Here is a 13,793-nt window from a genome sequence, read left to right as displayed (position 1 = left end):
GATACCGCCGAAACGCGCGTCGGGGTGGGCTTGGAGCGGACGCTCTCCCCGCATTGGCAGCTGGTAAGACACCCTTTGGACACATCTAAGATTGACATCAATTTGTGGGTATTTACTGGCATGTGCTCCTGAATTATACATGTGATATGGTCAGTGATTTTTAAAATGGAGCAGCCAGTAAGTAGGGAGTACCCTGCACTTTTACTATGTTCTGCCTGGCTGCTAATGTGTGGGGGTGTGGTCTGTCTCCACGCGTACTGTATATGATATCTGCTCTTTTTAACCCACTTTTTCTTGATTCCTTGTAGTAGTATTTATATATTTAATAAAGATTTTTGCTTATTTTGGACGTTTCTCTGCACCTATTTGTTGGTAGTATTTTGCTTTTGCAATTATTTGGTGTGTCCTGTGACATCCTGTATACAAGCACTAGTTGCCTCTCACATATATTACAAATGGTCATCATGAGTAGAGGTTTTACTAGATTTTGCTTGTTTTGTTTTCCGTGTCTTTACTAAAGCTTTATAGTGTAGTTTTAGGTCAGAGGGATGGTTAGGGATGAGTTAGCAAGGTGCAGGGACAGGTAGTGATGGCTACTTGCGGACATGTGCGGCACTTGCGGTTTTGCACTTGCGTTGAGACAAAAAACACTGCTAGCAGCGTTTTTTTTTCCATTGCTGGAAGTACCTCATTTGCCAGATCGAAGTGCCGCACATGTCTGCAAGTCCCATAGGGAATAAATGAGGCCGAATGCAGTGTTGCCGTAAGTGATCCATTACGTGGCAGATGAGGAAAAACTGCCGGATCTGCTGCAAAAGGCGACTTTCACATCAGCGATTTATGGCAAAGTCACTGCCGATAGTGTCATACTCATCAATGGGGGAGGCAGCACTAAAAGTGCCTAGGGCAGCAGAAACTCTAAATACGGCCCTGCCCATGGCCACAGTGCAGGGCAGTATATAGTATACACACGACATGGGGGCCGTCTGGACTCAAAATTGAATATATACAATTGGCAGCAAATTAGCCTCACAGGCACACACTGGCCTTACTATCCAATCACAGCTCAGCTTTCATCCATCCAGAGCAGTTTACAGAATGAAAGCAGAGCTCTAATTAGTGGAAAAGTGTCCAGTTCTAATAGTCTCTAAATCTGTGGGATTATAATTGCATCGATGCTGAGACTTGTAGTCCTTCTGCCGTTGCATTTTTACACCTCCTCACACACAATCACGTCCTCACTGACAGGTCGCGATCCTCAGTGTCTCGGGTGTAGAAAGAAACGTGTCACCGGCGAGGTGTAGGAAGATGGCGCGGGCGCAGAGTGATGACGTCGTGTTTACGGAAGTGGGGGAGAAAACGCTGACGGCGGCGCCGGGAGGATGGAGCAGAGACACCGGCAGATCCTGCTGCGGAACCGGGTGCGGCTCGTCACCTCCCTGCAGCTGGAGGATCTGTGGGACCGGCTGCTGGAGAAGGAGGTGTTCAGTACGGACATGGTGGAGGAGATCCAGGTGAGGGGCCACAGGAGAAGATTGGAGGCTTCCAGACGGGAGAACATCAAGGCCCCCAGGCACAGATAGTCCGACTGTAACTGCCACTGGGACTAGCGGACCCCCCGGTACTTGTAGATGGGGGACGAGCGGACCCCCCGGTACCTGTAGACGGGGGACGAGCGGACCCCCAGGTACCTGTAGACGGGGAACGAGCGGACCCCCCAGGACCTGTAGACGGGGAACGAGCGGACCCCCCAGGACCTGTAGACGGGGAACGAGCGGACCCCCCGGGACCTGTAGACGGGGGACGAGCAGACCCCCAGGTACCTGTAGACTGGGGACGAGCGGACCCCCAGGTACCTGTAGACGGGGGACGAGCGGACCCCCTGGTACCTGTAGACGGGGAACGAGCGGACCCCCCCGGTACCTGTAGACGGGGAACGAGCGGACCCCCCGGTACCTGTAGACGGGGAACGAGCGGACCCCCCGGTACCTGTAGACGGGGGACGAGCGGACCCCCCGGTACCTGTAGACGGGGGACGAGCGGACCCCCCGGTACCTGTAGACGGGGGACGAGCGGACCCCCCGGTACCTGTAGACGGGGGACGAGCGGACCCCCCGGTACCTGTAGACGGGGGACGAGCGGACCCCCCCGGTACCTGTAGATGGGGGACTAGCGGACCCCCCCGGTACCTATAGATTGGGGACTAGCGGACCCCCCGGTACCTGTAGATGGGGGACTAGCGGACCCCCAATACCTGTAGATGGGGGACTAGCGGACCCCCGGTACCTGTAGATGGTAGAGCGGACCCCCCCCCCCCCCCCCCCGGTACCTGGGGACGAGCGGCCCCACTGCCACTGGTACCTGTAGAGGTCAGTACAAAGAGGTCAGAGTACGAGCACCCCCCCCCCCCCCATAATATTGAGGAAGAGCGAACCTTGTCTATGTTGGGGTGAGAGCGGACCCCCATCTCCCCCAGGGCAGGAGATAGATGAGGGGGACGACTCATGATTGTCCTATTCTTGCATTGTGGGGGCAGCGCAGGCGTCTCCCCCTTCTTACCACTGTGACCACCAGATTTCCATCTCCTTGTTTCCCATCAGGCGGCCGGGACGCGGAGGGATCAGGCACGGCAGTTACTGATCGACCTGCAGAGCCGCGGCAGCGACACCTTCCACCTGTTCCTGCAGTGTCTGCGGGGGTCCGGGCAGCACGACCTCGCCGACCTCCTGCAGGAAACCGGGGGCACGAGGGAGGTGAAGACCCCGGCTCCACTACCCCCATCACCGCCCCCCAAGATCTCAGAGCACAGAGGTCAGTCTTGTCCTGCACCCCCGCCTGTCTGTGCCGTCATGAACCCGCAGGCTCTGGATGAGCAGCACAGTCACATTTTCCCTTTTTCCTCAGATGACTTCGATCAGAAGCCCAAACCGCTGAACATGAAGACGGTGGGTGTATATATATGTGTACAGGTGACGGTGTGGCCAATGCCGGGGGTCCACTGTGGATCTGGGGGCCGATGGAGCGGGTCTGACTGAAGCCCCCTGCACTGCGGGTGCCAGCGCTGCCGCATTCATTGTGCCTGTGATAGGACAGTGAGAGGTTAATGGCGCCGTCCTCCGATTCCCCCATAAATGCCGTCTCTCCCCCTCAGGATTACCCCATGAACTTTGACCCCTGCGGCCGGTGCCTGATCATCAACAACATGGCGTTCTCCGAGGCGTCCGGCCTGTCCTACCGCACCGGCTCCGACATCGACCGCGACAAGCTGCAGCGACGGATGAGCTCCTATCACTTCGATGTGACTGTGAAGAACAATCTGAAGGCGGCAGTGAGTGCCATAATCCAGTAATGAGTCCAATAATCCAGGACGTCCACTAATCCGGCACCACTCTGTATACACAGGAGATCCACGCGGAGCTGCAGAGCCTGGCCGGCGCGGAGCACAGCGAGCGCGACTGCTGCCTGGTGATCCTCTTATCCCACGGCTGCGAGGCGAGTGCCCCCTGACGCCACTCTCCTGGACCACCAGGTGCCGGATCAATGGAATTTTTCACCACAAATGTTATCTGTTTTCCTCCCCTCCAGACCAGACACACTCGGTTCCCCGGTGGGGTGTTTGGGACGGACGGGGTGCCGATCCCCGTGGAGCGGATTGTCAATTACTTCAACGGCTCCAACTGCCCCGGTCTGCGAGGAAAACCCAAGCTGTTCTTCATCCAGGCCTGTGGGGGAGGTGCGGACCCCGAGCTGCTCTCCACATGTTACACGCTAGCTATTGTTCACTGGTATCAGCCGCGTGTGTGTGACCGATGATGGGCAGTGCTGCCCCCTGCTGGTCTGTGTGTGTATGACTGATGATGGGCAGTGCTGCCCCCTGCTGGTCTGTGTGTGTATGACTGATGATGGGCAGTGCTGCCCCTGTAGGTCCGTGTGTGTATGACTGATGATGGGCAGTGCTGCCTCTGCTGGTCCGTGTGTGTATGACTGATTATGGGCAGTGCTGCCCCCTGCTGGTCCGTGTGTGTATGACTGATGGGTGCTGATGATGGGCAGTACTGCTCCTGCTGGTCTGTGTGTGTGTGACTGATGATGGGCAGTGCTGCCCCCTGCTGGTCCGTGTGTGTATGACTGATGATGGGCAGTGCTGCCCCCTGCTGGTCCATGTGTGTATGACTGATGATGGGCAGTCAGGGTGGATTGATTTAAATCACGCCGATTTAAATCATGATTTAAATCACGATTTAAATCAAAAGATTTTTTTCTATTTAAATCGGATCGATTTAAATCATGATTTTAATCATGATTTAAATCACTGATTTAAATCAAAAGGTTTTTTTTAATATAAATCACGATTAAAATGAGAAGTGAGAGCAGTGCGCATGTGCGCCCATAGTTACACGGACGAAACTAGGGGCAACGATCTAACGCCAGGGTGAGGGGGGGACCCCAAAGTAAGTAAAAATCTTTTTTGTTTTACTATATGGCAATAGGTAGGTGTTTAAAAGCAGCATGTCTTAATTGTATAAACTATTAATAGCCTCCACATTTTGTTCATACTGCCCCTTTAATTCCACACTTCTAGCTTGGTTTCACTTTTGGTTTAGTTTCTTTTTCCATTCAGTTGACATGCCCAAACTTGTTGGATAGTCAGCATCCTACAGAAACCTCTGGAAGAGCATGGCATTGTGAATGTTACACATATACAGCCTTTATTCTACTGAGTTAAACAACTCAGCTTTATCTCATGATGGAAGAACCTTTGGATGGTAAAATATTTTCCTCAAAAAGCAGTTTATTGAAAAAAATCCGATTTAAATCAAAAAAATCCGATTTAAATCAAAAAAATCAGATTTTTTTGATTTTTTTAAAAAAACATTGATTTTTATCCACCCTGTGGGCAGTGCTGCCCCCTGCTGGTCCGTGTGTGTATGACTGATGGGCGCTGATGATGGGCGCTGATGATGGGCAGTGCTGCTCCTGCTGGTCCGTGTGTGTGTGTGTGACTGATGATGGGCAGTGCTGCCCCTGCTGGTCCGTGTGTGTATGACTGATGTGCGCTGATGATGGGCAGTGCTGCCCCCTGCTGGTCCATGTGTGTATGGCTGATGATGGGCAGTGCTGCCCCCTGCTGGTCCGTGTGTGTATGACTGATGGGTGCTGATGATGGGCAGTGCTGCCCCCTGCTGGTCCGTGTGTGTATGGCTGATGATGGGCAGTGCTGCCCCCTGCTGGTCCGTGTATGTGACTGATGGGCAGTGCTGCCCCCTGCTGGTCCGTGTGTGTGACTGATGGGCAGTGCTGCCCCCTGCTGGTCCGTGTGTGTATGACTGATGATGGGTAGTGCTGCCCCTGCTGGTCCGTGTGTGTATGACTGATGTGCGCTGATGATGGACAGTGCTACCCCCTGCTGGTCCATGTATGTATGGCTGATGATGGGCAGTGCTGCCCCTGCTGGTCCGTGTGTGTATGACTGATGGGTGCTGATGGTGGGCAGTGCTGCCCCCTGCTGGTCCGTGTGTGTATGGCTGATGATGGGCAGTGCTGCCCCCTGCTGGTCCGTGTGTGTGACTGATGGGTAGTGCTGCCCCCTGCTGGTCCGTGTGTATGACTGATGGGCGATGATGAGGGGCAGTGCTGCCCCCTCCTGGTCCGTGTGTGTTTGACTGATGGGCGCTGATGATGGGCAGTGCTGCCCCCTACTGGTCCGTGTGTGTGACTGATGGGCAGTGCTGCCCCCTGCTGGTCCGTGTGTGTATGGCTGATGGGCAGTTCTGCCCCCTGCTGGTCCGTGTGTGTATGGCTGATAATGGGCAGTTCTGCCCCCTGCTGGTCCGTGTGTGTATGACTGATGGATGCTGATCTATCTTTTTATCCATCTTTGTAGAGGAGAAGGACAAAGGTTGCACCGTGGATTTGGGGGACTCGGGGGATCAGCCCCATTACTCTCACACTAATTCCTTACAAAGTGACGCCACCGCTGTCCCTCCGGACAAGAAAGACGCCGATGAGACGGACGCTCAGGCCATCTTGCCCACAACCAGCGATATCCTGGTGTCCTATTCCTCCTACCCAGGTTGCTATTTCGGAGATCGCAGGGCAGAGATTCTCGGGATTATTCGGATCTGATATTTTTGCCATCTTCTCTTTTCCATCCGCACCAGGTTTTGTGTCTTGGAGGGAGACGAGGAGCGGCTCGTGGTACGTGGAGAACCTGGACAATGTGTTGGCTCAGTGCGCCGGGACCTCTGATCTGCAGTCGATGCTGGTGATGGTGAGACTCCCGTCTGTGGCGTAGACCCCTGCTTCCTTCCATGACGTCCCAGCACAGGCGGTACAGACCAGGGCCGACTGCGGTGGCTGCCGTTAACCCCTTACAGGCTGCTGTTAGTCTTGAGAGCCCCCCAGTAAGGAGATGGGGTTCTGCTGCCTGCTCCCGCTGCTGCAGTACAGGCGTAGGGTGGGATAAAAAAAAAAAGTTTAAAAACATTAAAAAGAAAATGTAACATGTTAATGTCCTGACTTTAACACTTTATAATTAGACATTTAACATAAATGTGGATACTTGATAAATGGTCGTTACCGTCACAGGGTGGGGACGAGGTTCTCGGACATGTGTATTGTGGCGGTGCCGAATATAGGAACGCCCCGTTACCTCTCGCTGCCTCATTTCTGCTGTATATAGAATATGGCAGAAATTGTGAGCAGCTCGCTTTACAGCCTACAGTAAAATGGAATGTTCTGACCTTGTTATCTAGTTGGTAAGGAGCAAGTGACAGATGATGGTCCTGTCAGTGATAGCACAGTGAGGGGCCCGGTTATCTGTGGGGGGCCGCGGTGTCGGTGATGCCTGTGCCTGATGTTATGTTCTTTTTCTGCAGGTTGCAGACAGAGTCGCGGTTAAAGGGACGTACAAGCAGATCCCGGTGTACTTTAACTCTCTCCGGAAGAGCTTTTTCTTCAGAACAGACTGACTGGTGGCAGTGCCCCCTTCTGGTGGGTCGTTCTGTGCCGGCGGGAAGAACAGGGTGACATGGGGTAACGTCGTCCTCGGGGTCGGAGCGTTTTATGTTCCACCTGAAAGAAGGAGGCGACAGATGGGGCTGGTCCGCTTGTCCTCCATCACTCCTCCTGGCGGCACAATGATGGGCATGAGGACCCTTCTCTGTCCCGCCCCACTCCGTCCCGCTGTATGGACTCGGATTTTGTATTTTTTTGTTTGAAAATAATAAAAAAAAAAGAAACATGGTGACGATCTTCAGTGCGTTCCTCATCACTCTGGTGATAAACCTGGGGCTTTGGTAATCTCCAGAATACCGCGGCTCCACACCAGAGCTGCCAGCTCGTTACAATGTATCAGCCTGCAGTCACAGGATTGTCTACACTGGATGCAACTGTAACAAACCCTCAGCTGTGAGAAGTATTTGGACAGATAAGGTATAACAAAAAAATGTCCCCATTCACTGACAGTGCAGATATGGAGAACATTGAGAAAGCCGCAGAGGTGTTCGGTCGTTGCCCCCGGATCAGGGCTCAGGGCGGTGAGAACCGCGCAGCTGCTGCCACATGGTTGGCTCCGGATCATCCTTGGGGCTGAGCGTTTCCTGCCAGAATAAATAGCCGGAGATAAGACCTGTGTGATTTATCACCAAAGGGACGCAACACTTCAAGGAATTTTCCATTCCCCCTGATGAATTCCTAGATTGTCTGAAGAGACAGGAGCAGATCTCAGCTGAGGATAGCCCATCAGTGTGGGGTCTTATATTGAGGCCTTAGCTGAGGATTGCCCATCACTGTAGGGTCTTATATTGAGCCCTTGGCTGAGGATAGCCCATCAGTGTGGGGTCTTATATTGAGGCCTTAGCTGAGGATTGCCCATCACTGTAGGGTCTTATATTGAGCCCTTGGCTGAGGATAGCCCATCAGTGTAGGGTCTTATATTCCTGCCTCGGCTGAGGATAGCCCATCAGTGTAGGGACTTATATTGAGGCCTCGGCTGAGGATAGTCCATCACTGTAGGGTCTTATATTGAGCCCTTGGCTGAGGATAGCCCATCAGTGTAGGGTCTTCTATTCCTGCCTCGGCTGAGGATAGCCCGTCAGTGTGGGGTCTTATATTCAGTTCTCGGCTGAGGATAGCCCATCAGTGTAGGGTCTTATATTGAGGCCTCGGCTGAGGATAGCCCATCAGTGTAGGGTCTTATATTGAGGCCTCGGCTGAGGATAGTCCATCAGTGTAGGGTCTTATATTGAGGCCTCGGCTGAGGATAGCCCATCAGTGTAGGGTCTTATATTGAGCCCTTGGCTGAGGATAGCCCATCAGTGTAGGGTCTTATATTGAGGCCTCGGCTGAGGATAGCCCATCAGTGTAGGGACTTATATTGAGGCCTCGGCTGAGGATAGCCCATCAGTGTAGGGTCTTATATTGAGGCCTCGGCTGAGGATAGTCCATCACTGTAGGGTCTTATATTGAGCCCTTGGCTGAGGATAGCCCATCAGTGTAGGGTCTTCTATTCCTGCCTCGGCTGAGGATAGCCCGTCAGTGTGGGGTCTTATATTCAGTTCTCGGCTGAGGATAGCCCATCAGTGTAGGGTCTTATATTGAGGCCTCGGCTGAGGATAGCCCATCAGTGTAGGGTCTTATATTGAGGCCTCGGCTGAGGATAGTCCATCAGTGTAGGGTCTTATATTGAGGCCTCGGCTGAGGATAGCCCGTCAGTGTGGGGTCTTATATTGAGGCCTCGGCTGAGGATAGCCCATCAGTGTAGGATTTTATATTCAGTCCTCGGCTGAGGATAGTCCATCAGTGTAGGGTCTTAAATTCAGTCCTCGGTTGAGGATAGCCCATCAGTGTGGGGTCTTATATTCAGTCATCGGCTGAGGGTAGTCCATCAGTGTGGGGTCTTATATTCAGTTCTCGGCTGAGGATAGTTTATTAGTGTGGGGTCTTATATTCAGTCCTTGGCTGAGGATAGCCCATCAGTGTGGGGTCTTATATTCAGTCCTCGGCTGAGGATAGTCCATCAGTGTGAGGTCTTGTATTGAGGCCTCGGCTGAGGATAGTCCATCAGTGTAGGGTCTTAAATTCAGTCCTCGGTTGAGGATAGCCCATCAGTGTGGGGTCTTATATTCAGTTCTCGGCTGAGGATAGTCCATTAGTGTGGGGTCTTATATTCAGTCCTTGGCTGAGGATAGCCCATCAGTGTGGGGTCTTATATTCAGTCCTCTGCTGAGGATAGCCCATCAGTGTGGGGTCTTATATTGAGGCCTCGGCTGTGGATAGCCCATTAGTGTGGGGTCTTATATTGAGGCCTCGGCTGAGGATAGCCCATCCCGCTGGGGTCTGCACACATATGAGGATAGCCCATCGATGTATGGTCTTATATTGAGGCCTCGGCTGAGGATATCCCATCATTGTAGGGTCTTATATTGAGGCCTCGGCTGAGGATATCCCATCAGTGTGGGGGTCTTATATTGAGGCCTCGGCTGAGGATAGCCCATCAGTGTAGGGTCTTATATTCACTTCTCGGCTGAGGATAGTCCATCAGTATAGGGTCTTATATTCCTGCCTCGGCTGAGCATAGCCCATCAGTGTAGGGTCTTATATTCCTGCCTCGGCTGCGGATAGCCCATCAGTGTGGGGTCTTACATTGAGGCCTCGGCTGAGGATATCCCATCAGTGTGGGGTCTTATATTCAGTCCTCGGCTGAGGATAGCCCATCAGTGTGGGGTCTTATATTGAGGCCTCGGCTGTGGATAGCCCATTAGTGTGGGGTCTTATATTGAGGCCTCGGCTGAGGATAGCCCATCCCGCTGGGGTCTGCACACATATGAGGATAGCCCATCGGTGTATGGTCTTATATTGAGGCCTCGGCTGAGGATATCCCATCAGTGTGGGGTCTTATATTCAGGCCTCGGCTGAGGATATCCCATCAGTGTAGGGTCTTATATTGAGGCCTCGGCTGAGGATATCCCATCAGTGTGGGGGTCTTATATTGAGGCCTCGGCTGAGGATAGCCCATCAGTGTAGGGTCTTATATTCACTTCTCGGCTGAGGATAGTCCATCAGTATAAGGTCTTATATTCCTGCCTCGGCTGAGCATAGCCCATCAGTGTAGGGTCTTATATTCCTGCCTCGGCTGCGGATAGCCCATCAGTGTGGGGTCTTACATTGAGGCCTCGGCTGAGGATATCCCATCAGTGTGTGGTCTTATATTGAGGCCTCGGCTGAGGATATCCCATCAGTGTGGGGTCTTATATTGAGGCCTCGGCTGAGGATAGCCCATCAGTGTAGGGTCTTATATTCAGTTCTCGGCTGAGGATAGCCCATCATTCTGGGGTCTGCACACACTTATGAGGATAGTGGCCTCATCCTGTGAATCTCGCACTCTCCGCACATCTGTCCTGGTCTCGGATCTCTCACCCGGTCGGTCACACAAAGTAAACACTTTCTTATCTCGTCCCTGAGTAATGACTTCTTGGAGCAGGTTCTGCGTCCTCGGAGAGCAATGTGGAGGGGTCTCATTGGCTGGGCCTATCTCCCTGGTGCGGGTCATTATGGCAGGGAGTCAGATCCGCTCTCTATATAATCAGGGGCCGGGGTCCGGGGGGATCTGACACGTCATGATGATGAAGCTCGTGGTTCTCGCTCTCTGCCTGGCTTACGGTAGGTCCCGGCTCCTCCTTTGCTCCCCAGTGCCCCATGATCCGTGCTCGCTCACCCCTCTTGTGTCTTCCAGCCTACAGCTGCGGCGTTCCGGCCGTGCAGCCCATCCTGTCCCGAGTGGTGAATGGCCACGATGTGCGGGAACACAGCTGGCCGTGGCAGGTGCTGACCATAGACCTGAGTCGCCCCGGGCCACAGACTGAAGACTTCTCTTACCAGGTTCTCTTTCCTTTCCCTAGATTTCCCTCCAGTACCAAGGCAGCAGCGGAGCCTGGGGCCACACCTGCGGCGGCACCCTGATTTCCGACCTCTGGGTCCTGACTGCCGCCCACTGTATCAGGTACCATCCTCACACCGATCAAGTGCATTGCGGGAAAAACCAGCAATTCCAGGCCCACCTGTATGTGAGGGAATTGCACTGCGAGCGATTGTCTGCTGTCATTTTTTTGGAATTGCTTGTTTTAACCCTTCGGGGACTACAGATTGCTAAGCCCTGTCCGGGGGTTATACACTGGATACAGAGCCCGGGTGGTCCGCCTCTATAGGGCGATATTCCGACCCCCTAATTCCAAGACGAGTAGTAATCTCTCCCTTCCTCCAGCTCCGGCCGAGTCTACAGAGTCGTGGTTGGAAAGCACAACCTGAAGGAAGAGGAGGAAGGATCCGCCGCCATCCTAACCGAGAAAATCTTTGTCCACGAGAAATTCACCTCCTTCCTGATCATCAGGTACGTAACATCCCGGCTCCTGAAAACCAGCGGCCGGGGGCCCCGCCATGTCCAGGGGCCAACCAGGACTGCACTAATGCAACTCTTCTGTGAATCCCAGTAACGACATCGCCGTTATCAAGCTGGCCGAGCCCGCCAAACTCAGCGACACCGTGCAGCCCGCCTGCATTCCTGCCGATGGCGCCATCCTGCCCCACGACTTCCCCTGCTATGTCACCGGGTGGGGACGTCTGTACAGTGAGTAATGACGGCCGAGTGCCACACATATACCGTCACGTGTCTACTACTGTCCATTACTGATACTGTGTTCTGCAGCCAACGGACCCATCGCTGACAATCTCCAGCAGGCTCTTCTTCCCGTGGTCGAACACGCCGTCTGCAGCAAGTCCGACTGGTGGAGCTTCCAAGTACAAAACAGCATGATCTGCGCCGGAGGTGATGGCATCGTGGCTGGTTGCAACGTAAGAACATAGCAATAACATTACATTACCTGTATTATCCTCCAGAGCTGCACTCACTATTCTGCTGGTGCAGTCACTGTGTACATACATTACATTACATTACTGATCCTGAGTTACATCCTGTATTATGCTCCAGAGCTGCAAACACTATTCAGCTGGTGCAGTCACTGTGTACATACATTACACTACTGATCCTGAGTTACATCCTGTATTATACTCCAGAGCTGCACTCCCTATTCTGCTGGTGCAGTCACTGTGTACATACATTACATTACATTACTGATCCTGAGTTACATCCTGTATTATGCTCCAGAGCTGCAAACACTATTCAGCTGGTGCAGTCACTGTGTACATACATTACACTACTGATCCTGAGTTACATCCTGTATTATACTCCAGAGCTGCACTCCCTATTCTGCTGGTGCAGTCACTGTGTACATACATTACATTACTGATCCTGAGTTACACCCTGTATTATACTCCAGAGCTGCACTCACTATTCTGCTGGTGCAGTCACTGTGTACATACATTACATTACTGATCCTGAGTTACATCCTGTATTATACCCCAGAGCTGCACTCACTATTCTGCTGGTACAGTCACTGTTTACATACATTACATTACTGATCCTGAATTACACCCTGTATTATACTCCAGAGCTGCACTCCCTATTCTACTGGTGCAGTTACTGTGTACATACATTACATTACTGATCCTGAGTTACATCCTGTATTATACTCCAGAGCTGCACTCACTATTCTGCTGGTGCAGTCACTGTGTACATACATTACATTACTGATCCTGAGTTACACCCTGTATTATACCCCAGAGCTGCACTCACTATTCTGCTGGTGCAGTCACTGTGCACAAACATTACATTACTGATCCTGAGTTACATCCTGTGTTATACCCCAGAGCTGCACTCACTATTCTGCTTACACCAGGCACTGTACTTTAGTAAAAGCTGAATTGTTACTTCTCCACCAGCTTACTGACAGTTTCCATTAACAAGCAGATGGTTTGTGCTTTCGGCATATGATGTGAGCGCTGCTCTTTCGTGTCTCTTCACAGGGAGACTCCGGCGGACCTCTGAACTGCCAGGCTTCTAATGGATCCTGGGAAGTCCACGGCATTGTCAGTTTTGGCTCCGGAATCAGCTGCAACTACGAGAAGAAGCCGACCGTCTTCACCCGCGTGTCCGCCTTCCTGGACTGGATCAACGATGTGAGTGTCAGGGAGGACACAGGCAGTGGCGCCATCTCTGGGGGGTTTGGGTACTGCGGCTGTTGTCAGTGGGACATTTCTCGTCAGATCCATCGTTATTGCATCTGCAGGATAATGACAAGTTGTTACATTGTTTCACATGTGATTGTTTATTTACAGAAAATCGTCAACAACTAAGAAGATTCCACGAGAAAGGACATCCAACCGCCTCCGCAGATCATGGCGGCATCTGATCAGTATCATCGTCCTACTACTGTCCTCACAGTGTAATAAGCGCGGAGCAATAAATATACGGAGAATCTGAGCCTCGTATGAAGTCTTTATTTGCTGTATCTAATCCTATCCTGTGTGATACTGACTGCTGAGCTATGTATCTAATCCCATCCTGTGTGATACTGACTGCTGAGCCGTGTATCTAATCCTATCCTGTGTGATACTGACTGCTGAGCCGTGTATCTAATCCTATCCTGTGTGATACTGACTGCTGAGTTGTGTATCTAATCCTCTCCTGTGTGATACTGACTGCTGAGCTATGTATCTAATCCCATTCTGTGTGATACTGACTGCTGAGCACCACCCCCAGGTTAGCCCCCCCTTATTGAGAATTTAGGTAAAAAATGACTCCATTCGTTAGATCTTTGTTAGATCCGGTTTGATCAACCAAAATTAACGTTAGATCTCCCCTACAAAATTAGATATTTACGATCTATTTCAGGGGG

At 52.2% G+C, this 13,793-nt stretch overlaps 2 protein-coding genes across 2 annotated transcripts; both read left to right on the top strand.

Annotated features, from left to right (window-relative positions):
* The first annotated feature begins 1,323 nt into the window (after positions 1-1,323).
* CASP9 (caspase 9) lies at positions 1,324-7,246 on the top strand. The gene is made up of 9 exons (XM_077260253.1): positions 1,324-1,514; positions 2,601-2,811; positions 2,905-2,945; positions 3,152-3,328; positions 3,403-3,492; positions 3,586-3,733; positions 5,885-6,073; positions 6,162-6,271; positions 6,879-7,246. The coding sequence occupies exons 1-9, from the start codon at positions 1,383-1,385 to the stop codon at positions 6,969-6,971; spliced, it is 1,191 nt and encodes a 396-aa protein (XP_077116368.1). The 5' UTR covers positions 1,324-1,382; the 3' UTR covers positions 6,972-7,246.
* A 3,272-nt stretch (positions 7,247-10,518) lies between these two features.
* On the top strand, positions 10,519-13,378 carry LOC143770551 (chymotrypsin-C-like). The gene is made up of 8 exons (XM_077260254.1): positions 10,519-10,662; positions 10,736-10,824; positions 10,902-11,002; positions 11,264-11,389; positions 11,490-11,626; positions 11,705-11,850; positions 12,922-13,074; positions 13,234-13,378. The coding sequence occupies exons 1-8, from the start codon at positions 10,620-10,622 to the stop codon at positions 13,249-13,251; spliced, it is 813 nt and encodes a 270-aa protein (XP_077116369.1). The 5' UTR covers positions 10,519-10,619; the 3' UTR covers positions 13,252-13,378.
* Positions 13,379-13,793: the final 415 nt, after the last annotated feature.

This window comes from Ranitomeya variabilis, chromosome 4 (genome assembly GCF_051348905.1).
Source record: "Ranitomeya variabilis isolate aRanVar5 chromosome 4, aRanVar5.hap1, whole genome shotgun sequence".
NCBI lineage: Eukaryota > Metazoa > Chordata > Amphibia > Anura > Dendrobatidae > Ranitomeya > Ranitomeya variabilis.
This window is presented reverse-complemented; position numbering and strand designations above follow the sequence as displayed.